This window comes from Telopea speciosissima, chromosome 9 (assembly GCF_018873765.1).
Source record: "Telopea speciosissima isolate NSW1024214 ecotype Mountain lineage chromosome 9, Tspe_v1, whole genome shotgun sequence".
NCBI classification, from domain to species: Eukaryota; Viridiplantae; Streptophyta; class Magnoliopsida; order Proteales; family Proteaceae; genus Telopea; species Telopea speciosissima.
This window is the reverse complement of record NC_057924.1, coordinates 17,332,590-17,359,280: the sequence shown is the minus strand read 5'-3', so window position 1 is coordinate 17,359,280 and position 26,691 is coordinate 17,332,590. Positions and strand designations below refer to the sequence as shown.

Below are 26,691 nucleotides of genomic sequence, written 5' to 3'. Positions count from 1 at the left end.
GCATTAGTATTCGTGCTGTATTGATAAAAGAACCTAGTGGGCTATACTCGTACCACTAGTTATTTTGGTGAGTTTTGCCCGTCTCTATGAGTTTTACTGTGGTGGTCATTTGATTTGGATCTTTTTTTTGAAATAAAATTCATGAGTATTGTATTTTTGAAAATTTATAGAAAAAAATACACTTGCATACATTACATTTCGTCCTTGTGCCATTGATATCATATCTTCACAAGCATTTCCTTCTTTATAAGGTAGCCTATTGAGTTCCACAACTCAGGTAGAATGTGATGTTTTGCAGATGAGGGTTTTGGCCAAGCTTGAGTTGAGGACGTAGATATAGCCAGAGAACCTTGGGGAAGTGTGCTTGAGCGCGAGTGATTTGGAGGAGTTTGCCCAAGAGGAACCTTTTGGATTATTTTTTTTTCTTTCCTTTTCTTCCCTTTCCTTTCCTTTTTTTTTTTCTCTTTTTTTTTTGGTTCTGTGTAGCGACCCATTTGGCTCTCGGGTCACGCCTAGAACTTGGGTCACTACAGCAGGCCTAAAATTACCCTAGGAGTAGTGGGGAGAATCATGCATAGTTTAGGCCTAGTCTCAAGCATGACTTCAAATAAAGCTCTGATTGGAGGGCAAGGATCCCTTTAGCTGACCCCATATAGGTAGGTTTTTGCTGAAGTTGTTGCCGTCATTGTTGTGCCATTTTCTTGTACTTTTATTTCTATTATTTTGTCTTTGCAAGGATCCATGAAGCCAACCCCATTTAGTTGATAAGGATGAGTTGTTGTTAAGAATGGTTCCCACTATCCTGTTTATAAAACCTCATTTTAGAACTTTATATTGTACTTAATAATGAAGATGTGTGCCTTGGCCGGACCAACTTGGCATTCATGGGTGTGTCCTACTTTACCATTTATGAGAGGTAGTAGCAGAACAGTTGGGTAGCCTCGGGAGCCATGGTTTTTAAACCAGACCACATGTGGAGCCATCAATTTGGTTATGGTTTTGATCGGGCAAATCAGTAGTTACACTCCAAGCCTACACATATAAATCATTGAACTAAAGGGCCAGAATTAGTAACACACTGTCTATTAAAAGCCTGGTTTCAGGAGGGTTATAGCAGGCAAGGGTGCGCCCTTTTACTCAAGGCTTGGTTCAGAGGGTGTACAGTGGAGCTTAATGTTGGTTGGGTCTAAAAGAAAAAGCGACATATTAAAAAAACAAGTGTTGATCGCATTAGGATGTTGAGAAGGACGAGGGAAAAAACTAGGAAAAAGAATTATTAGTAAATAATTCAAAGGTGATTTAGGTGTGGCTTCAAAGGAGATAAGTTGAAGGCAAGGTGTTTGCAGTCGTATGTGCCAGGCCTTTTATTGCAATGCTTGGGAGGACTGATGTGATGCGGATTAAAGGAGTTAAAAGACCAAGGAGTAGGCTGAAAATGACTTTGGAATAAGTGATCGATAAAAGATATGGATGGATTTGGGTTGACAACGCACATGGCTTTACTGCTATCTGATTTTCTATGTAAATATGCTTAAAAAATAATAATGACTTTAAAGAAGAATTGTTGTAGTTGATTGACACTACATTTGTGTAAATTTTTTGTTTCGGTTATAGGCATGTTGACCCATCAAATTTTCTCTCTGTAGTACCAGGAGTAAATCTTGACTTTCTTTCTATGTCCATCTCCTCAAATATCCAACCAAAGAGAACCCACGCCTTCCCCCACCCTTATCTCTCAGTTGCTGCTTTTGCTGTTAACCCTGTTGTTTCTCTTAAACTTCAATAACATGCATGATATTTTCTGTTTGGTGATTTGTTGATGAGTATATTTACTTTAATATCCATTTTTTTTGCTTTGTTGATGAGTATTCTTACTTTAATATCCATTTTTCCATAAATTTGTGGAATATCTCTATTTTTTGTTCAGCCACCTTGTATTTTTTTTTTTTAATACTTTCTATACTTTTAGAAGGTAGGTACTGAATGCTCGCTTATGACCATGGATACTCATATGCAACATCTTTATGCTAACCATCGGAGAATAGTTGTTTACAATCGCCAAATGTTGTTTTTGTTTTTTTTTGTTTAGGAAAATGTAAAAGATTCTTTGGTTACCAAACATTTTTCTTGTTCTTCATGGAAATGAGAAAACTAAAAGAATTCCAAAAATAGTTTTACTGCTCTTAAGTAAAAAAACTGGAATTGTATTCAAAAGCCAACTAATTCTTTTTGATAGTCTTATGCAACATCTTTATGCTAACCATTGGAGAATAGTTGTTTACAATCATGTTGCCAAATGTTGTTTTTATTTGTTTGTTTAGGAAAGTGCAAAAGATTCTTTGGTTACCAAACATTTTTCTTGCCCTTCATGGAAATGAGAAAACTAAAAGAACTCCAAAAATAGTTTTACTGCTCTTAAGTATAATAAGTGGAATTGTAGCCACCTAATTCTTTTTGATAGTCCTGCTTTTTGTTTGGTTGATTATCTGGCTGAATAGTTTCTTTTGTGTTTGTGGATTGACTCCTTTCCTTATCACTCCACTGTGGTTCTGTTCTCATTTGTAGTTATTTTATCGGGCATGGTTTAGTTGTAAGTACTGTTTTAACCTGGGAAAAATGAGCCAGTTTACTCAATGGTTGAATGGCTAGTCTGGTTTTCAAAACTATGAGAATAAACAAAGTTACAGAATAAATTAATTTTCTAATAATGTTGAGAAGGGAATGCAGCACATGGCTAGTTTATTTGGTGCTCTGATGCTAGGAATTGCTTCATCTTGTACACAGTTGTTCGTTGAGTAACTGAGAATGACCTCTCAGTTCAGCAATTGGAAGAACTCAATCAATGCCATGGACTCTCAAAGCCAAAATACCTCTCTCCAGAAGCTTCATATTGTGGAGAAGGTCATTGATAAAGCTCAAAAATATTAAATGCTTACATGACTGGTTTTTTTACTGCCGTTCGTATTTTGCAATTTTTTTGAGGAGAAAAGTGATTTCCCCCATCTATACTGTTGAACAGAGAATTATTAGGGTATTGGAGATTGCTGGAGCTGTAATGGATGAACTATCTAACTCAACTGGTCCAAGGATGGAAATGCTTAACACTCATTGTCGTGAGTTCATGCAGTTCATCAAGGTGACTCTCGTTCAATCCCTCTTATATCAAATTGAACATTTCTTTTATCTGGTGATTCTGCTCATATGAATTTCATCCCCTTTGGTTGGGATACAATTTGGGAAATTTTGTGTCATTCAAAAGATTCCTCCTCAAATGTCAATCTCTTTCTTGATTTACTTTGCTCTGCAGTTCGTTTGTTTATCTGGAATTGTTAAATTGTAAAGGATATGCCGTGGGGGGCATATTTGGGATTTTCCTGCTCCACCGACTTTAACTAGTAGAGTCGATTAGTATGGAGGCATATATGTAATTTTTTCCTCTGAGATTTTATTATAAATATAGTTCTTGGGCTGGCCAAATTGATCACTCTAGCATTACAACATTAGATCTGTTCTGCAAACATGGTATCAGAGCCACAAATCTGATCTAGATTACAGAACAGCCTCTTCCCCCCTCCATCGTCTCTCTCTGTCTCTCTCGCTCTCTCACTCTCTCACTTCTTGTTTCCTCTTCTTCTTCTCTCTTTCTTCTAGGTTCTAATCATTGTTAAAGGGCTGAGGTGATCAATTGATCTAGCTGCTGCCGTCCTCTTCACCTCAAACAATCAGTCGATGATTTAGAAAAACTAAATCTGGATCGATAGCTGCTGCCCACCTTCCTGCGATTTGGAGTCTTCATCTTTTTTCGGAGATTGAGTCTGCCTACCTGGGAGATCCACATCTGCATTTTCTGGACAGCATCTATGACATACGACTTCATCTACAAAAGTTATTTGTTCTCTGTTTCTCTATCGATCTCAATTTTCTGGTTTTTATGAAAACCCTGCTTCATCGAGTTTGGGGCTGCCCTTTCCAGATGCTGTTGATTTTTTGAGGGAAAGCTTGTATACCCTAAAGGTGCACTCAATCCTTTTTTTGGCCCTTTTTATTGGCTAAAATTGAAGATATTGGATTTCCCCTTTGTTTTCAGAATCGATTTATTTTCCAGAAATCGATCTGATTTTTTGGGGAAATTTTGGCTTCATCGATTTGCACCTCTTGCTGGTTGCTGGTTCTTGTTTTATTGGCATTATGTCTGATATCACTACAGCCACATCTGGAACTGAAGGACAGACTCGCAATGAGTACCTTCCCTTTGCTGCCGCTATCAAACTTGATGGTACCAACTACCTAATATGGTCTAGGTCCACCTACTTGACTATTGCTGGTCGCAGTCTTACGGGACACATTACTTGGACTACTGTGAAACCACCTGAAGAAGGGCTTGCTCTAGATCGATGGATCTCCAATGATTCCCTGGTAATGTCTTTTCTTTTGAATTCTATGCAACCTGATCTTGTGCTAGTGGATACTTGTTATTGGATCCTGCCACTCAAATCTGGAGCTGCTAAAGAAACCTATAGACATGTGGGAAATGATGCTCAAGTGTATGAACTCTGGAAAAAGGTTCATGACACCACCCAGAAAAAATTGTCCACCTCCCAGTACTATGCTGTTGTCCGTAGCCTCTGGCAACAATTGGATCATTACACTGATTACCAGCCTACTAGTGCACTTGATATTGTCACTTACCGCAAGCATGTAGATAAAATCATAGTGTATGACTTCCTGGCTGGGCTGAATGTTGAATACGATCAGATTCGTGTTCAAGTTCTTAGCTGATCACAGTTTCCTACCCTGGAGCAGGCCTATGCCTTGCTACATATTGAAGAGACTCGTCGGGCTGCCATGCTGCAAGTATCCACTACTGATCGATCTGCGTTACAGATTGCTTCCAGCCGTGCTCTTGTTACTGATGGATCTTCTTGCACTAATAATTTATCTAAGGAGCCAGTTAAGTGTGATCATTGCAACAAACCATATCATACCAAGGCTACATGCTGGAAACTCCATGGGAAACCTACAGATTTTGAGGCCAAGGTTTTAGATCTCGGTTTCGACACTAAGTTTGCCAAGCCACGAAACTGAGATATACCGAGATCTTGTATGTTTTTTTTCTCAACTCGATGGTTGGTTTCGGTGACCATATGGCCAAGATAGGGGCGGGCTGAAACTTGACATTCCCCCTATTTTAGGCCTTCTAAACACAGTGGAACCATAGTTTTTACAAATTCAAACCCAAAATGGTACTTTGTAATTTAGTCCTAGATCCATAAGTGATCTACTAGGAGCCAAGTAACCAGGACCTCCCTAAACAGTTGACCAATTGCGGCAGAATTGAAGAATTAGGTCAAAACTAGGGTTAGGTTTAGTGTAATGGGGGAAAATCTTATATGGTAATGGTAGGCAGGTTTAGGGGAAGCTGACAATGATGGTTTAATGATGCTTGAATGAAAATTTGAAATTTAGAAAATTAGGGTTTCGGGTTTTGGGAAAGAATGGGGTGATGGGATTTAGGGTTTAGAAGTGGATTTCAGGGATGGGCTTTTGGTCGAGTGTTAGGAGCAGTATTAGGGTGGTTCGGCTGTAATTTAGAGAGGTTAGGATGGTTGGATAGGTCTAGGTAGGTTTTTAGGGTTTTGGGGTTTTAATGGAGATGAGGGGGATTAGGATTTAGGTGTTAGGATGGGCCTGCAACTAAGGTTGAGTGCAGGAGGAGGTGAGAGGGGACTGTGGTTGAAATGTGATTGAATTTAGTTGGTGGAATTGGGCTGGGCAGAATCTAGATAACCTAGGGTTTTGGTGGATCGATAGAATTAATGGTGGAGATGTTAATGGAATCGATAGGATTAGGTTGGAAGATAAGAAGAAGAAGGATGCATGCTGAATTATCAAAGTACTTACTTGAAAACTGAATTTTCAATGGCAGTAGCTTTGAAGATTAAAGATGGTTTCTTCCGATTTACAAGATGCAAGGAGTTGAGAAGAAGATCCTCCCGGTCTACAAGACGCAATGAGTTAACTGGAGGTCCACCAGTTCCTTCACCTTGATATTACTCACAAGGCACACTCTCAATGGAGCAAAGCAGCAACAACAATGGCAGCAAGCAAACAAGTTTAATTTTCTGAAATCTGAATTGTGGGGGAGCCTCCCACGATTTTATTATTTTATAATATGGCCCAAGGCCCAATCCTATTACAAATATGAATTATTCCCCTTCCATAATCGTGGAAGGGGTAGGACACTCTAATTAAAAGCTAAAACTTAAAAGATTCCCTATCTACCAATAGGAAATAAAAACCTAACAACCAATAGAATTAATTCACTTAAATTGAACCATGGTATGAACTGGTTCAATTTAAGTTTACAATTAAACTTAAAAAAAAAAACTAAGTATGGGAAATAACTAAAGCTGAAATAAACTAAGTATGAAAATATACTAAGGCTCTAAACAATAGGCCCTAATCTTAGGGCTGCTTCTTGCGGATGCTTGGATCTGCATCAGCTCTCCCTTGCTTAAAAACATTCATCTCCGATGAATGGGAGTCATCGTCTGAGTGAATCCACGTGCTGTCCTGGCTTGCAGGAACTCGTCCTCGAACTTTGCAGCGATGGGGGAGGGGAATCAACATGTGAGTAGGAGCTTTGACCATTTCCAAACAAAACTCTGGTGATGCAGGAGCATGAGGAATAAAGTCTTCAAGGCGTGGAGCTTTCTCTTCATAGAACCAGGGTGGCATGACATACTCTATGGGTTCGACTTCTAAATCAACATCATCTGTGAAGGCCTTATCCATAGAGTCTTCAATATTAGTAATCTTCTCATCGAATGCTTGAGACACAAGCTCTACCTTTTCAAGAACAGCATTTTGAATGCCAGTGATTTCCTCTGGAATGCTCTCGATCACCTCTTCATCTTCTACTGTATGAGCCATCACTACTTCAATAATAACATAAACACCTCGATTATCATCACCCAAGTCTTCGTAATAACCAGTCCCGTCATCATCATCACTTGGGGGATAAGCAGATAAACCTTGTTCATCGTTATCATCAGGGGTTTCCTCTTCTTTTGCAGCTACATTGACAGACCTGTGCTTTTATTGGCAATCCTTGGCATAGTGTCCCATTTCATTGCAGTGGAAACACTTGCGGGGGTCACTACTAACCATGGGAGCTTTACCTTTATCATCAACACATAGGGGAGTTGTAGGACGAGAAGAACTGCCAACAGAAAAACCTGATCGTGTATAACCAGTAGTAGTAGACTTGGATGCTGAAATAGATGCCTTGGTGTCTTCAACGGAAGATCCAAATCTTTTTCTTGCGGATGCTCGGATCTGAATCACTTTGACTACAGACCCTAAGTTGGTAGTCTATAGCGTGCGTGAGGTCTACCCTAGACTATTCCACACAATATTTAGAACTCATATAATTAAAATAGAGGTGTTAAACAATTTAAATATGCATTAGGAACTAAAATACGTCAAACCAAAACCATTTAAGCATTAGGCATCATATTCGTAATCATACATAGTGATGGACTGATGGTTCGACTGTTTGTTCATAATTGTTAGAAACTTGGAAGAGACATAGTCATATAGATTAAATAAATACAAGCTATTATCGAAACGAGTGTCGGGCCGGATCATCATAATGACCATGTTGTTGTTGTTGTTGTTGTCGAATCAAGCTTTGCTCTGATTGCGTCACAAAAGCTGGCCAGGACATATGATGGTAGAACTAACTCTTGAAGTCGTGCACAGAAAAAAAATTTCGCCTCCATCAATCCATAGATCGGTGGATATTGTATAACATATAATAATTTTATAGTCAACAAACAAGGTTGGATCATGTTTCTATGAAAAAAATAGTTTTTGAGATTAATAGTTTCCTAACAATGTTCTTGAGATGCAATGCAGCTTGCAGGTGAGATTTGCAGCTTTAATCTTCAATGAATCAAGCTTTAGTTGGGACCTAGAGGTGTGATTTGCTAAAAAAAACTGAAAAAGTACCCAATTATGGAGTTTCCCCTTCATAGAGGTGAGACAGGTGAAAGAGAGGCAAGAGGGGTTGAAATCTCGACGAGACTTGGTATTTTATAAGCTTTAAGATGTCTGGTTCGACCGAGTCAAACCAAAATCGAGATATATCACGAGATCTCGGCGAGATACCGAAATCGGTCGAGTTATTGCATTATTCGTGTATCGCCTTCCATTTGGTCTCGCCTATCTGTGAAACCAAGATAATAGTGAGATCTTGAACCATACCTATAAGGGAGCTTAAGTACTCTGTTGAGGCATTGAAATTTTTACATTCGATTAATCTATCATTCAATTGAAAAGGGAGTCTATCTAGCTCTAACATGGTTTCTTTAAAAAGTCAAGGCATGTTGTGCTCTATTTTAAGTACATGTTTACTCTAGCATGATATGTTATTGCAAATTCTAGGATTACATCTTCTTCTTTGTTGTTTTCTCCAAACTTAAATCCTTAATCTAGATCCTCATCATCAACAATTCCACTATATTTTTGTATAAGCTCAATTAAGAACCTAGTAAGAAAATAGGGTACTTTCCCTCATTCGGGAATTTTGCTAATTGATTCATCCAAACCAAGGGATGGGGCGAGTTATTGTAATTTTTTTTTTTTGGTTTTGGTGGGCAAATGACCATAGTTGGCTCTGAAACTTTAAGGGAAGCCTGTTTTAGGTTTAATAAACATATTTCAATCAAGCTTGAGGGGGATTGTTAAATTTTGTGAGGCATGTCTTTAGATAGGGCTACAACAGGGTCGGGTTGGGCCGGGCTTTATAGAACCCTAGCCCTCCCCTGAGTCCCCTTAGCTGGGCCCAAGTTCAACCCGACCCTGACTCAGGGCCTGAAAAATCCAACCCTGACCCGCCCTCAGAGTCGGGCCGGGCTAACTCTGATTGGCCCTGATCATGGGGAGGGGGAAGGAAATGCATGGGCTGTTATGAGTTGGGGAGGAAATTATCAATATTACATAAAATAACACTATAATAAAATATATTATATCACTTATTATCTTCATATATAATATATTATATAACAAAATGTGGGTGACGTTTAAAGTTTATAATATATGTTATATCAATATATATTTTATAGTGCAACTCAAAATAGGGTCGGGCCGGGCTAGGCTTAGCCCAGGGCCTCAACCCTGGCCCGACCCAACCCTGACTTAGGGCCAGAAATTTCCAGCACTGGGCCAAATATCTCAGCCCTGACCCTGTTCGGACTTAGGGCAAGTTCGGGCCGACAGGGCCAAACTTGCACCCCTATCTTGGGTTGGACTTAAATTTTGTGAGGCTGTAATGCTTGAGGGATCAATGTGACCAGCCCAAGAACTTTATTTATAATAAAATCTCGAGAGGAAAAAATTACATATATGCCCCTACACTAACCGACTCTACTAGTTAGAGTCGGTGGAGGGGGAAAATCCCAATTATTCTCCCCACGACATATCCTTTACAATTTAACACTCCCCCTCAAGTTGGAGCATAGATATCAAACATGCCTCACAAAAAAACTCATCTTTTTACCAAAATTTAAGTCCAAACCAAGTTTGCTTCACAAAATTTAACACTCCCCCTCAAGCTTGATTTAAATATGTTTATTAATCCTAAAACAAGCTTCCCTTAAAGTTTCGGAGCCAACTATGGTCATTTGCCCTCCGAAACAAAAAAAAATTACAATAACTCACCAAGATCTCGAGATCTCACTATTATCTCGGTTTCTCAGGTAGGCGAGACGAGATGGAAGGCGATACCCGAATAATGCAATAACTCGACCGATTTCGGTATCTCGCCAAGATCTCGTGATATATCTCGATTTTGGTTCGACCGACCATCTTAAAGCTTATAAAATACCAAGTCTCATCGAGATTTCGACCCCTCTCGCCTGTCTCACCTCTGTGAAGGGGAAACTCCATATTTAGGTACTTTTTCTGTTTTTTTTTTTTTTTTTTTTTTTTTCTGGCAAATCACACCTCTAAATCCCAACTAAACCTTGATTCATTGAAGATTAAAGCTGCAAATCTCACCTTCAAGCTGCATTGCATCTCAAGAACATTGTTAGGAAACTATTAATCTCAAAAAAAAATAAAATTCATAGAAACATGATCTAACCTTGTTTGTTGATTATAAATTATTATATATTATACAATGTCCACTGATCTATGGATTGACAGAGGTGAAATTTTCTTTTTTGAAATTGTTTTACACCTCTACTTTAATTATATGAGTTCTAAATATGTATGGAATACCTTAGGGTAGATCTCACACACGCCGTAGACTACCAACTTAGGGTCCGTAGTCAAAGTAACCATTTTGGGTTTGAATTTGTAAAAATTAATGGTTCCGTTGTGTTTAGAAGGCCTAAAATTGGGAGAATGTCAAGTTTCAGCCCCTATCTTGGCCATATGGCCACTGAAACCAACCATCGAGTTGAGAAAAAAAATACAAGATCTCGCCGAGATCTTGGTATATCTCGGTTTCGTGGCCTGGCTAACTTGGATCTAAAACCTTGCTTATAGGTTGTTGACTGTGGATGTGAACGAAATTGGAGGGTGAGAAAGGACATAATATGTGCCTTAGAATTAGAAGTTGGAATACTGAAACACAAAAAAAAAAAAAAAAAAAAAAAAAGAAGGTGCACTTTTTAAGATAAACTGATAAAATAAATAAATTGAAATTCGGAGTAAGTAATTAATACTATCTATGAGTACAGTAGGTTGCTAATTAGAAAAGTACCAAGTATGGCCCTTAGACAGGATCCAAGGGAGTAAGAAAACCAGCTGATGAAAATTTGGGATGAAACAGTGAAAATCAGAATGCCATTTAGTTAAGGGGTCCTGTTTCTAGGCTTGTCAAAAGGCTGTGGTCCGATGGATGATGCTAAAAAAAGCTCAGGACACAATACTAAATCTGAGGATTGTGGCCTTTATTGTATTAGGTGCTACAAATGGTGAAAAAGATGTAGGGGCTATTGCTTGGAGCAATGGTAAAAAGGTTCGGGTCTCCATGGCAAATGCTCGGGTTCGAGTCTCGACTCTTGAGAGTGGCCACTTTGCGCGAAAGCCGAAGGTAGTGCCGTTTTCAAACTCATCCCTCCCAAGACCCCGCATAGGGCTGGCCAGCATTGGGTAATGGCCCTTAGATGGTGAGAAAGATCTATGCAAAATTCTTAGACTAGGATGAAATATAGAGATTTACATAGAGTGAAATGTACTGAGAGTGATGATCAAGGAGTCTTTGAAAGAGAAGATAAGAAAGATGATTCAATATTTTCTAAAGTTATTAGATAATGACTATGTAGGGAGGAGTCATTAGCTTTGACCAACACAAAGATGATATGTACTTTCTTAGAATAGTGTCCTTGAAGATATTCTGAGAAAAATGAAGATATAGAAGGTTTTAGTACCCACTGTATCCCAACTGAGGCCTTAAGTGCATGGGAGATGGTAGTTTTTCCTAGTTAAATAAACCACCATATCTGCATGGCACCGATAGGGTAACAAGAAGAGGAAGTCACTAAAGAAACTTATGTGCCTGGAATAATGAGGACTAATTTTGACCACATTGTGCTAATTGGAGAGCTCTAAAACAACAAAGACTAGAAAGAGTGTGGATCAAGGTAGTGAGGAAGGACATGAAAAGACTTGTGACTATGCATAAGATCAGGCCAGGTTAGAGTGGAATGGAGGAACCACATTTGGTGCAGTCAATCCCAAGTTTGGGATGAGTTTTTGTTGAGTTGTTTAGATTGTCATCGGGAAACCTTAGGTTATCCCACTTGGTTAGACCACATATTTTTTGTCCAAGAGATATGTCCGAGTGAATTGTCAACAATCCTTGTTTTTTCTTCCCTGAAAAATGAATGAATTTCATTATTTAAACTCTGAACATGTCTGATAAAGTCTTACTCTGGATCTGAAATCAGGACATCCAGATGACTCTACGGGAGGAAATCAGAAGTGCGTGCGAGTACCGTCCATTTGAAAAGTGTGATTACAGTTCAAGAATCTCTAATGAGATCTGTTGCAAGAAGCTGGAATACATTATTGAACAGTTGGACAGCATGAAACAATGTATATCTCAATATCACGATGCAGATACAAACAATGGTATTCAAGCTGTAGGAAACTAATAGAATCCCTTCTCTCTCTTTTTTTTTTTCTTCTTTCCTGTTTGTTTGAATAGTATGGATTAGGATAAGTGAATGTTCTGATTAGAATAACTGAAGTATTGATGTTATAACTGAATATCTAATGTTTGAATCTGACATCATTTGGTCAGGAAATCTGACCCAGGCAGCGTTCTCTTGCCCTTATTTTGAATATGTGGAGGATAAGGGTAGTTTGGGAATAGCAGTGAACACGTGGCAAAATATCACAATCTGCGACTATGTTATGGCCATGTAATATAATAATTAATGGCTATTGAAAAGGAAAAGAAAAGCTTGTGGAGTATGGACTGTGATGTTGGGACCTGGTTAGTGCTTAGGAGCGAAGGTTGGTTAGGGGTGTGTTGGGGGAAGGTTAAATTCTTTGTTTTAAAAAACTTGAGGGAAACAAATAAAACTGAATTTCCTCACATGGACAAGTCTGTTATGGCTCTGGATTTGCTAAAATTGTAAATGATCAAAACTTAAATTTGCTCAAGAAACTACGAAGGAATTCATTTCCTATTCACTCCACCAGATGACCGTGAGAAAATGTCAACTGCCGTTGCCTTTCTGTCATCCTCGACCGCCGGCAGCTTTCCTGCTCTACACTTTTGCTCCAGTCTGACCCGAATCGGTTAAACCGGCCTGAATCAAACCAAAAATCTTTAATTGGCTGGGTGTGGTTTACATGCTTTTTATATTATTTGGTTTCGGCTCGGTTCAGGCTAAACCGATAGCTCCTGATTAGCCTGACGGACTGGATCAAAACCAAACCGAACCAAACCCAAACCTGCCCAGACCATTTGAAAAGGTTTGGTGGATGAATTGAGACCTACCCAAAATGAATCGAAGCTGAGACCAAAAAGTCCTTAGCGGTTCGGATTAGGTTTCCCTGAAATCCAAACCAAAACTGAGAAACCTTAATTGAACCGTTCGATTGACACCCTTACTCACAAGTCACATATCAATGGATGAGCAATCGAAATCTTCGACCCATAATCAAAGATCCATCCGATTTTAATAGCAATTATACTTGGTGAAGGAAGAACCCCTTTACCATAAGCATCTACAACAACAAATTAGTCTTATCTCAATTAAATGGGATTGGCTACATGGATTTTTGCCCTCTAATCAGCTCTATTCAAAGTCACACTTGAAACGAGGCATAAGCTATGCATATCTTTCCTCACCACTTCTCTTAGGGTCATTTTAAGTCTACCCTTTGGTCTTTTAGTTCCTTCAATTTTGAATAAAGTCACTTTTCCATACTGGAGTATCCAAAGGTCTTCCTTGAATGTAGCTTATCATGTATCGAAGTTAATCCCAAATCAGCTCTAATATCATCGTTCCTTACGTTATCTTTCTTAATTTACCATATATCCATCTCAACATCACCATCTCTGTAAAGCCAAGTTAATCTACATGATGCTTCTTACCTACCTAGCATTCCGAATCAGACATCAAATCCCCTCACCATAGCATCTCAACCTTCTAATTGAACTTCGAAAAACGTAAAAGATATTTGTGACCATGAAAAATAGTGTGCGGAAAAAAAAATTTATAACAGAAAACTAAAATTATACATAGATATGTCCTTTATGCCTAGTCCTCTGAGCATCATAAGCTAAAAAAAAGAGGGAATAATGGCCCTAACACACTATTGTGAGAAGTGGTCATAGTAACTCTATTTACGTTCACAAACTTAGACATAAGTTCCACGGCGGACATTCATGACAATCTGAATCATTCCATTGCACTGCCTTGCGCCACAAAATAGATGAGAGGATATACAATATTAGTTCAAATGCCCATAACAAAATCAATCAAAGTTAGTAGTCTCAAAAAAGAAACGCAAAAAGGGAGTAGTTAGTCACTCTTGTCTAGATTTGGCATTTTACTTACCAAGCAATGTTTTAGGCTTTCAATTATATAAGTCTCTTTAACAAAAAGATGAAACAGTAAGAGTTTCAAAAGTGTGATCCCATTGCATGGGGTTACCTTCCTATTTATAGAATTGGTTTGGTGGATTGATGTGGTAACGAGAAGATCCTGATTGGACTGGAGATGAGGCACTCCTTGCTGTTAGGAGATGGAGTGTTCTTGTTCATCGGGTTATGGAGAGTCCCTATCTGATAAGGCTTCCCCCTTTTCAGGGAGCCTTGTTTGGTGGGCATTCTTAAATGCTTATTAATGTGATTGTGGCATGGGGTATGACTTCCTTTTTTGGATAACCATACTAGTTGGTGGTGATGTGCCAAGGCATGGTGACTCATTTGTCCACTGTGGATTATCCCATTTGATTAATTGGTTGGGCAAGTCGTACCGGACTCTTGCGTTTGGAATGTCGCACGAGTATAATTTTTCAGTTTCCCGATCAAGTTTCTTCTAGGCGCCACATTTCACGCCATTATTGGGTGCCCATTTTATGGTATAAAATGATAATGAGCTCCGCTTTGGAGAGGAGGAGGAAAGTTTGGGAAGGTGAGGAGATGTGGGGGTATTGTGTGGGGCGAGGTTGCAGAGGTGTTGGGGTGGAAGTTGCAAAGCGGTGGCTTACGGTAGAGGAGCGGTAGGGGTGCGAGGGAGAGGCGGTTGCAAGAGGGAGGCATTGCTAGGTGGTGGTGGCTCAAGCAAGGGGCATGTTGGCTCATGGAGGGAGGCTTCGTTTGTCTTCTTTGTTTATCCACTAAGCAAATATAAGAGAGAGAGAGAGGTTTTTGAGTTTACAGAAAATGGAAGTGCACGACGTCAGTGTGCAGATTCTTATGCACGCATACCCTCTCACATACCACTCATTTACCCTCACACCCTCTCTCCTCAATAAATGCCTCATATTGGATGAAACGCCCTCCTAACCCCATGCCCCATTGGTGCAAAATTGCACTCTTGCATCGTATGAAACCCTCCCCCTTAGTAAGATTACAACTTTGACCATGCTTTGAGAATGTTTTCAAATACTTTAGAGAGAAATAGCATGAAGTGATTTTAGCTTTTGAAATTGAAGTAGCTTCTCTACCCGAAAAAAAAAAAAGAAAAAAAAAATTGAAATAGCTCTTATTTTCATATTTCTATTCAAAGTGATTTAAATTTCTTTGAAATTGGGTGCAAAAATTATACCAAACAGCCTTGAAATTTGAAATAACTCCCAAAAATTAAAATAGAAATCATATCAAAGAAGGCCTATTAGTATTGAGAAACCAACTAGCATATTTAAAAAAAGACAATGTAGTTTATTATTCGAGCTAGATCTCTTCTTCAATAAGGTCTTTTCATTCAAGTGGGTGACGGGTTGAGTATCAATCCTTGGTCAAATTTTTGGATTCCTAATCATAGACCGGGGGTCGCTCCTTTTCCTTTACATCATCAAGCTCCAACCCTTGTTTTTCATCTTATAGATCATACACATAGAAGATGGAAGGATGATATTATCCTCAGATGGTGTGGTCTTTGGATATTGTGATTTGTATCTTATCTATTCCTATCCCCTTAATCCCCAAATCTGATAGATTTGTCTGGCTTCCAACTTCTACCGAAATGTTCTCAGTGTCTTTGGCTTATAGATTGGCAATCAAGGATGAGTTACGGCCCACCAACAAGGTTTGGTTAAAAATGTGGCATATATGTTCAAACTGCTCCTAAAGCTCTCTTCTTCATCTGGAAACTTCTACATGGCAGGTTGCCAACTGTAGATCTGCTTAATAGAAGACATGCTCATATTCCTTCTCATTGTCAAAGATGTGGGGCACAAGATAGGAATCCTAATCATTTGTTTATTTCATGCCCTTTTTCTCAGGCTATTTGGTCCTTCAATCAAGTCAATCTTGTGAGCGGTTGGTTGGATATGAAGGAGAATTTATTTCAAGTTGTGGGACCTAACAAGCAACCACACAACAAACCGGTTCAGTTTACCCTTTCTCTTTAGTACTCTTTGGAATATTTGGACTTCTTATCTCTCGGTTACATTCAATCGATTGAATTCTTAATCCTGCAAGCATTTTCCATCGAGCCCTTCATTTTATGGAAGAGTTCAGGCCTAAGACTACATCTTATGGGCTTTGACCTTTATGATTAGTAGCGTGGAAACCTCCGTTGACTGATGTGGTGAAGATCAATGTGGATGGGACCTGCAGAGGAAATCCAAGTCGTTCTGGTATTGGGGGTATAGGCAGGGATTGCTTCAGTAGTTTTCTTTTCTGTTTTGCCAAAGGTGTGGGTGAGAATTTTGCTTCTATTGCGGAAGCCTTGGCAGTTAGACATGCCTTAATCATAGCTCAGAGGAAAGTCTTGCGCAGAATTTGCATTGAAAGTGATAATTTACTTCTTGTTTTCATCTTAAAGGGTTCTATGACAAGTATTCCATGGCGCATTAGGTTTATCATTGAAGCTGTATTATTCTTTTTTTTGGCAATTTTTTGATTTTATCGAATTTTCTCATACCTTGAGAGAAGGGAATTTCTGTGCGGACCTGACCGTCTTGCCTCTGTAGGAGTTGAGGATCAATGTGACTCTTTTTGGGATTGTTCCCCTCCTTTTTTTGCTTTCTTCTTCCCTATACTCTGATTCCTGTGGGATGGTTTTCCCCGTGGGTTTAGATAATAAAGCTTGCTATCAAAAAAAAATTGACTAATCTAATCGTCCAGTCACCTGTGCTAATTACTAATTCAAATTAACCGGCATCCATCAGAATTGAACGAAAACCAATTAAAATCAACGGAAATCAGTGTGACTCGTCCAAAATCGATCCTTGCCGATTTTGATACGAATCGACCGATTCGACCTATCCGGATATTTTAAACCCTGGTGGAGAGAGAGAGAGATAAGGGAGTGGGAAAGGAAGGAGTAGTGGAATGGAGTGACAACAGGACAGGACAAGCCCTTCATCTCAGACCATTCGCTGCGGATAAGGAGATGAAACCACCTCTCATCTCCTCCCATGATATTCGACCTTTCCCCATGTCAATGTCTACCAGCACCTCGATCACTTACTTACCGGCTCACCATAATAAACTATCGTAGATATTGTAACACTGTACATATCTAATCCAACAGATCATAATCCCATCGTCGAATTATGACATTGCTTGATATGGTGATTTATGAAGCATCATATTCATCTCTCCCCCCTCTCCCCCCCCCCCCCCCAATAAATACAATTGAAAAAGCGAAATAACCGTTCAGCTTTGGAGTTTGGACTTAAAACTCAAAAACCAAATATAATCTGAGAAATCACGGATCCCAGTGTTGAGGTAGCCGTAGCATCACCAAAGTGCCTCTCTCTCTCTCTCTCTCTCGGACAACCCTTATGCTTTGGTTTTGTCACTCCCCTATATACATATTTGGTTCGGTCACTCCCCTATATACATATGTATCCCCCTAGTATAATTTTATACATACACACATACATACTTATGTATTGCATACATACATATATATACAAACAGACATTATAGCAGTCAGACGTAGTTACCTAACTTAGGTCAACTTTCTTCCAAGCAGTATTATTAAGAAAGCATAATTCAATTAGTAGGACAAATTAACCTAGTAGTTTGGTTCACACAGAAAAGATCGGTCATTGGATGGGTTATTGCTAAGTGCTTAAAACCATATCAACCCATCAACTTGGCACTTCCCCTAGAACTCTGAAATGATCAGTGCCTTATCCATTAGAGTCTACTACGGGTCCTAGACCATAGTGTTGGTGACGAATCCAAAAGAATACGACAGGACAAATACTATTCTCCAAGGTTTAACCCATCTCTCTTCCCACATACGATCTCACAGACAACTTCAGAAGAGGCGAACCGACTTGAGGGAAGGCAGGAGTAGTGGCCCCCAATAGGGATATACGTTGCACCATCTATTCTATCACCAGGGCATTCTAATGGGGGAAGCTTTCCTATACACCCACACCAACCCTTCACGTACTCTCCCATGCTAAGAAGAAACATGTCCTCTCGTTGTTTTCGATTGTTGTGTATTTTATCTAGATAGTTCATAATCAGCTCAATTAAATGTGTAGCCTAACCCTAGTATGATTCTTAACAATGTTAATTGTTCAGTTGCTAATTTGAAGTTACTTCACTCTTTTTCCAAATCTACTGATCCCCCTTCCCTGTCTCCCATCTTAATCCATTATGACTACCTTGTGCTGGCCAAATCAAATCATCCTATTATTATTTGCGATGGTAGTTTTGATAAGGATACTTGTGAAACATGGTGTGCTTCTACCATTATACTTGACCAGAAACTTGTTTCGGCTTCTGTAGATTTTGGGTATCGAGGATGTGCTCAAGCGACATAGCAAAGGGACTGTTCCAAGGATTACAAGAAACAAAGTCATTAGGAGCCACAATCCTCGATGTATGGACTGATTGTCAAGAGCTTATAGATTGTTTAAACCGAAGTAGGGAGTTTCAATGCTCATAAGAACTTAATACTTAATATACAAATGAAGCTTTTACAGAATTTTTTATTTTTTATTTTTTTGGGTAGGAAAAACTTTTACAGAAATTAAGAGAGAAGAAACTTTCAATAATTATCAATCCAGCAATGCAAGGGATAAAGGAAAATTAATTATAGGGTATGGACAAGGAGATTACTATCTTTATAAAAAAATGAAACACAATCTAGGTGAATATTTGGAAAAACTAAAGCAAGTGAGCAAGTGGATATAATAGGGAAAAGTCATGGTAAGACAACTTGAAACTATTGCTTGCAAGGCACATCTAATGGCATGTATGTGGTTTTAGGGAAGATTACAGGGTTGATTTGGGGAGACATTTAATATTGCAACACGCATGCATAGTTTCAGGCCTTGTAAAGGGATGAGTAACCCTTACCCAAAAAAACAAAAAAACAAAAAAAAAAGGAATGAGTAGCCAATCCGAGTTGGTGAATAGATAGATAGATAGGGTGTCGCCAGACCATCTCTTCGTCATCAACCCTCACAATGATATTTTTTTATTATTATATTTTTTTTAAATAGAAATTAAATATAAAAATTTTTATTTCTATTTACTTTAGTCTTAAGGGAAGTAAATATAATAGGGAGAATGTTCTCTGTGCCGGTGGCGTAAGCTGCACCCAGACACATGGGGTTGGGCACAACGACCACCCTACCCCCTGAGTGGTAGGCCCATGTATTTGGGTGCAGCCTGCGCTGAGACACAGAGAACATGAGCCCAATATAATAATATCGTCTTTATTAAGTTGCAAGCCATGAACATAGTTAGTTAAAACGGGTTTTAATTAAAAATCAAATCTTTAGCAGGGTTTCTAATTAAATAAATTTCCTTGTTAGACTTAGAACAAGATGGGTGTGAATTATATAATTGTTTTTCAAAAGAAAAATAGAAAAAAGGATACCAATCTATTAAAATTAATTCCCAAATGAGTCTTCCCACTCATGTCCTAACAACGTGGGGGTGGTGTCCATTATACGTTTCTGTTTACCCTAAAAAAAAACAGAAGAAGAAGTTGACCCATTGAGTTCTCTTCTTCCCATTACTAATACTCATCAATTCCTCTACCTCTCTGGCTCTCCCGTGTTGAGAAACAAGCAAACCAGGCGAAACAGGGCTCTGAGAGCGGCCGAACAAGAGAAGAAGAAGAAGATGGCGGATATTGAAGAAACACGGCATCATGAGCATGAAGATCAACAACATCATCATCCCCTTCTAGAACATTCAAGATCCATCTCCCCTCGTCATCATCATCATAGAAAGGAACCCGACACCGATCGAGCTAACTTTATACAGAAGGCCATTATCCAAACATTTAAAAGCACAGCCCATTTAGCCAATCTCCTACCCACAGGAACAGTTCTTGGATTCCAACTTCTATCTCCCATTTTCAGTAACCAAGGTGATTGTGATGATGCCGGCCAGTTATTGACAAAAGCCCTTGTGATCATTGCTGCTCTTTCATGCTTTCTGTCATCCTTTACTGATAGCTATAGAGATGATAAAGGTGCAGTTCGTTATGGAATTGCAACTTTTCGAGGATTATGGATCATTGATGGGTCTATCACTATTCCTCCTGATCAAGCAAGAGAGTTTCGGCTTAAGTTTATTGATTTCATGCATGCTTTCATGTCAACTCTGGTTTTTGCTGCTATAGCATTGTTGGATCAGAATGTGGTGAATTGTTTCTATCCAACACCATCAGATGAGACATCAGAACTCCTCACTGGAGTTCCAATTGGGATTGGCGCCATTGGTAGTGCGTTTTTCCTAACATTCCCTACTACTCGTCATGGAATTGGTTTCCCTCTCTCTCCTCGCTAATCTCTTTTAACTTTTGTGTCTTTTTTCTTCTGTTTTCTCTGTTCACTTCTTTCATATCTATCTCAATAATTCAAAAAGAATGTTTTGGATTTGTGCCCATATAATCTTCATTTTAGCTATATATATTGGCAGTGTAACTTAACAAAAACAGGATTATTTCATGAAACATAGAATGTCACAGCAGCATGAATTGATTACTATAACAATTGGTGAGACTAAGGGTGTCAATCGGGGGAAAATTATCTCCTTCAGTTCCCTGCCCGCCCAGTTCCCCAGTGCCTCTAATAGGGGGTGGATCCCATCCGGGCAGAGAACTGGAGGGGATAAAAATCTGTCAATCAGGCGGTTCGGGTTCAGTTTTGGTTTCGGTGTGAGTTTCAGGGAAATCGAAACCGAACCAAAAAGGACTTTTCGGTTTCAGTTTCAGTTTAGAGTTGGGTGTGATTTGGTTTGGGCTATTGTTTCAATTCGGTTTAAAAACCGGGTATAGACTAGTTTTGAGTAGGAATTAGGTAGAGTTTTTAAGGTTTGGGGGTCGGTTTCAATGTTCGGTCAATTGGTGGCCCATTTGTTTAGCCCAAACTGAGTCGAAACCAAATGGTGTTCTAATCCGCAAATCTAAACCGAATTGATAAGGCTTCGGTTTGTTTGGATCGGACTCAATCGGGCCGGTATGTTTTAGTTTTGACACCTTGAGAGCGTGAGACCATCAAGGTTCCCTACTTGCTAAAATGCCATGTTCCAGCTGGAGGAGGATCTTTATCCTCTCAGGTTCCCTGCCCGGTACAGTTGTCTGATTCCTCTCATAAGGAGGCAGAAATGATGACCTAACCCCTTACCCAAACACACTGCCCAAGTGGGGTCTACCCCCCTCTTATTAGAGGCACGGGACAATTGTACCAGGCAGAGAACCTGAGAGGTTAAAAATTCGCAGGGGGAGGGGGTGTTCCATAATTCCAAAACCGACGGCACTAATAACAAATCAGTAGAATGTTTCATGATAGGCCTCTTCATCCAATTGTTTTTCCTCAGCCTTGGTTGGGATCTCGTTTATTCTAAAGGTGCTTGTGTTCCAAGGTGGCGGGTAGTGTGGTTTAAGAATCACATTCCCAAACAGATCTTTATTGCTTGGTGTACCTTGATTCATATTCTCCACACCCAGGATGGCCCCCACTTCCATTTTTTGATGAAAGTGTAATCACGCAAACCACACACCAATCCCAAAAGGACCCCCACTTCCATTTGAAGGTGAATGAAGGTGGATTCGAAATAAATTCAAGGGTAACTCATCGTGCAATCTTGTGGTCAAGATAACCTTTTGTGCCATTATTTATCACATTTGGTGGAAAAGAAACATGCGTAGTCAGATCCTCTACTACCGAGTTGTCCGACAGGATCCTACTGCCAAGACACAGCAAGGTGGTAAATGACCGCTTTACCCCCACTCGAGCAAGGCGCTTGGGCAGGGGTTAGGTGGTCATTCCTCGCCTTGCTATGTCTTGACATTAGGGTTTTGCCGGGCAGCTCGGCAATAGAGGATCCAAATTGCTGGGCTTTCTCATCTTGTACTTGGAACCAAATTTGGAACTCCATCAATTTTGAGATTAAACCCAAATTTAACATCCTTTGCTTCGTCTTTGGTTTTTCCTTTGGAGGTTCTTCGTCCCTTGTCGGCTCATTTTGGTGAGTCTTGTATATTTCTCCTCTCTTTAATGCATTACTTGTTCACCCAACAAAAAAAGAACTTTTATTGTTGTAGCACTTGTTGTGGCCATGCGTAGATGTTTCCACATCGCACTAAAATATATGAGAAAACAGATTACAAAAATGTGCCATAAGGTGTATTCATGAAAGAAAATCACCACCAACTTTATCAGAGAAGTTTCAGCTTCAAACAACAAGGGATGTAAACGGGTACCTGAAAATTCAAATTCGATTCGCATTCGTATTCGTTTAGGGCCTTAGGGATATCTGAATTTGTATCCAATTAGGTTTCATATTTAAGTGTTTTGGTTCTTGGCCTAGAAGGCATTGTATCCTATATATGTTCAGCCATTCTATATAGATTGTAGAAGAAATCACAATAAAATTCTGAGTATGAAGTTATATGTTCTATCATCCAATGATAAAGCGCAAATTGGAGGATGAACTCTTTTCAACCTGAGGTGAACGATGCAATCTAGGGGTGTAAGTTTGGCCTTGTGAGAGCAAACTTTTCTTTTTCTAGTTCTATTGCTACGAGAGTTGGTCATATGTAAGGTCTTCTCAGTTCCCTTGAGGTGGTTGACTATGCCAATAGTTGGGCAGCTTGGCCTGCAAGCTATACAACAGAGAGTCCCTTGGGAAGTCCTTAAGGTGATTTGAGCATAAACACGTACGTTTTCAGTGATGCTACCCTGTCCAATTCACTTGTAAGTTGTAAGCCACCAGTTTAGGTTTCTGTTCAATTTTAGAATCCAGATCGTCTACGGCGTAGCTGCCCGTCCTGCTTGTGCTGCGTAGACATAGGGCCACGTGCACAAACTATCTTACCCCCACTCAGGCAAGGCACTTGTGCAGGGGTAAGGTGGTCTTTGCACACATCCCTGTATCTGCACAGCACAGGCAGGACGGGCAGCTGTGCCATAGACGATCCTCATCCTCAATTTTATATGAGTGGGTTTCTTCCAAAGAGAGTTGCCCATTGACCTCTCCACCATTTTTATTTTTTTGGATGAGGATGCCGGTGCTATAGATATTATTACCAAAGCTGTGTTTGGTATGCATTCTCCGAATAGATTTTAGATCTAGAACGTATTCTGAATTAAGAAAATAAAGAAGAATCAGGTTTCAAAATGCGTTCTAGACCCAGATTCTATTGCGTGAATGGATACAAACACAAACTAAGGTTGTGCTTGTTATGCATTCTCTTGGATTGCATTCTAGGTCAATTTCACATTCTCGAGCGATGAGAAACAACTATTTTTATCATCCGAGAATGCATAGCAAACATTGTCTAAATATCCTTTGGGATTCATGTTTGTTTGTGTCTTAATTTACATTATAGCTGTCAAAATTTTGTGAATACCAATCATAACCTATATTAGTGGGTGATTGTGAGATGTTTATTAATTGTACTTGAGATTTATTAATAATTTCAGGAATTTGGAAGATGACAGGAAGTCTTATTCCTGAAAGATGACAGGAAGTCCTTCCCCCCCCCCCCCCAAAAAAAAAAAAGGGAAAATTTCTTAGATCTACTAGATTAAAAAAAAAAATTACAAAATAAGTGTATTTTAAATTTGTTTTACATCCATAAAGTTATATTTTAAAAAGATTTACCCAATCCCCAAATCAATTAGTTTTCGTCCCACCAAACTATAAACTTCCTAATGTACCCTTTGACTCAATTTTTTCCCTAAAAAAAGCTAAAGATAATGCTAACCATTTTTTTCCTAAAAAAAAGCTAAAGATAATGCCTTAATAGTGTAACCGTTTGCATTTAAAAAGAAAAAAACCACCGTTTGCACAACTTATTGAATTCCAAGTCTGTTAGATGCTTCTTTATCACTATCTCCTTATCCCTCTTTCATTAATCATCTCCATTTATCTCTATCTCGTTATCGCTCTTCCACTCGTTAATCATCTTCACTAGTCCCAGTTAGTATTGGCTCTCTCTCACTTTCTGATAAGAAGATGAGGAGTCCATGAAAAACACAACTAGAGATAAGAAGAAGAGTCCATAAAGAACACGCCGCACACCTGACACCAGACACTTATTTGCCACATGGATGTTTGGTTTTTCTTTTTTTTCTTTTTTTTTTTAAACGCAAACGGTTACACTATTAAGGCATTATCTTTAGCTATTTTAAGGAAAAAAATTGAGTCAAAGGGTATATTAGGAAGTTTGAAGTGTGGGCGGGAGGGAAACTAACTGAATTGAAGATTGGGTAAATCTTTTTAAAATATAACTTTATGGATGTAAAACAAATTTAAAATATACTTATTTTGTAATTCTTTTTTTAATCTAGTAGATCTAAGAAATTTTTCCCAAAAAAAACAAAAAAAAAATTTATTTGGAAAGAATAAAGGGATTTCCTAAAAGATCAAATAAACAAAGAAGCAATAGGAACAAAAACATTTTTTTTTAACTTCTTTTTCATTTGGTCATTAGTTTACAACCATTATTGGTTGTGAGATTACTTTACCTAAAAAAAAAATATTTGATTGTGAGATTAGGCACGTAGTATGTGGTGTATGAACAATAATAACCCCACCGAACCTGACAGATTCCTCATAAAAGAAAGTTAGTATAGAAAATATAAGGTTTGTACAACACCGGCTAAAAAGTGAAATTGCATACTTTTTTACATATCACTAATCATGTGAAGGGTGATATGTCAAAATTGCCTCGTCCCTTTTTGTCAGATTCCAAAGAGAGTTTCCATATTCATCCAAAACTGCACTCAAACAGTGTAAGGAACCTCTCCCAATTATTGTTATAAAACATTATCAACTTACTATATATTTGTTTCTAAAGAACTATTTTTTGTAGCCCTTGCGTGCAAGAAAACTTAATCCTTGATATGCAAATGGACCTAGACTGTTTTGTTTTTTATAAAGATAGTAATCTCTTTGTACATACCCTATATATATTTTTCTGAATTGAATTCTTATAGAAAAGTTCTTCTCTCTTAGAATTTCTGTAAGAGGATTAATATATGGAAAGAGTGGAGCTAAGTGATCAGTTACACGTGGACATAAAAGGGGGAAAAAGAATAGTTGGAAAAAAAACTTGAAACTGTTGCGAGGCCTATCTAATGGCATGTGATTTTAGGCAAGAAGAGTATGTACAAGGTTGATTACTTGATTTAGGGGAGACATTTAATTTGGTTCAAAAGGATCACTAACGTACAAGCATTGGTAATAGGCCAAGACTAGGGCAACAAGCATGCCTAGTTTTTGGCCTCATGGAGGAATGAGTAACCAAATTGACCTATTGGATAAATAGGGTATTGCTAGACCAACTCTTCGGCATAAACCAAAATATAAAGGGAAAATTACTCGTACATCCCCTGTACTTTGCCTTAAGTACTTCTTGACCTGAAGTTTCAAAAATCGAACTTGTACACCCCCTGAACTTTTCAAAATATGCAAAATTAATAGTCCGTTAGCTATACCACATTAAGAGATTGAGACGCAGAGTAGAACAAGGGAAGAGATTTAGAAAGGAAGATGGAAGAAGGGAGGATCTCTTCACTCACTACTTAGTTTAGTGGGTATCTAAGGATAAAACAGACATTTCATGTCCATTTTAGCACCCACATCATCACTTAACGTGGTATGGCTAACTGACTGTTACTTTTGCATGTTTGAAAAGTTCAGGGGGTGAACAAGTTTGTTTTTAGAAATTTTGGGTCGAGTAGTACTTAAGGCAAAGTACAAAGGGTGTACATTTAATTTTCCCAAATATAAAATGAGAGTTTAGGGCCACTATCCAAACACAATTAGAATTTGAGTTTAATAGTGGTTCTATTTACTTAATTCTACTTAACTGTAGTAGTAATATCATCTTCAATAAATGGCTAGTGATCAAGAGCCCTGCCCAAAACAAAAACTAAAAAATGTAACAAATCATGAAAAGAAAAAACCAATTTATGAGTTTGGATCCTCTACATGTTTGTACAGTCGGAGAATGCCAAATATCTTTTTCACATCTATAAATATCCCTCTGTGCACCCGAAATGACAGTGAATGGGACATTTGGCATCCTTTGATCGTACGTGTAGAGGAACTCAACTCATAATTTGTTGGGCTGCTAATCATATTCTTGGCAGGGTCTCAAATAAACTTTCCTTATTAGGCTTAGAACAAGTTGTGGGTTCATTCATCCATCTACATAGTGAGAAGTGTCCAATAATATATTATAAAGTTGTTTATCGTAGTTTGAATCGATATTAGATTTCAATTTTGATTCAAGGAATCTAACCATTGCGCTGACTGGCTTGTTGGCATTGTGAATAATGTGGAGGACATCCTTTTTTTAATAGACAACCCCCCCCCTTCTGCGTTCCCTTATTACTAAAGACGTTAGGGAATACAATTACATTAGTATGTAACATTATTCTTCAACCAACTAAAGAATGGGATATTACTGTTCTCTGTATGACCTTCTCTACTCCCAATTATACCCTTCCTTGTGGGTAATGTTTCTGATTCTTGGATTTGGGATTATTCTTTTA

The 26,691-nt window shown here is 38.7% G+C and overlaps 2 protein-coding genes across 2 annotated transcripts; both read left to right on the top strand.

The window, feature by feature from the left end:
* The first annotated feature begins 2,754 nt into the window (after window positions 1-2,754).
* On the top strand, window positions 2,755-12,189 carry LOC122639494 (mediator of RNA polymerase II transcription subunit 11-like). Its single transcript, XM_043832360.1, has 3 exons — window positions 2,755-2,901; window positions 3,020-3,136; window positions 11,961-12,189. The coding sequence occupies exons 1-3, from the start codon at window positions 2,806-2,808 to the stop codon at window positions 12,165-12,167; spliced, it is 420 nt and encodes a 139-aa protein (XP_043688295.1). The 5' UTR covers window positions 2,755-2,805; the 3' UTR covers window positions 12,168-12,189.
* A 7,609-nt stretch (window positions 12,190-19,798) lies between these two features.
* Window positions 19,799-20,504, top strand: LOC122638687 (protein DMP4-like). The gene has a single exon (XM_043831541.1). It carries the CDS (start codon window positions 19,799-19,801, stop codon window positions 20,468-20,470), a length of 672 nt encoding a protein of 223 aa, XP_043687476.1. The 3' UTR covers window positions 20,471-20,504.
* Window positions 20,505-26,691: the final 6,187 nt, after the last annotated feature.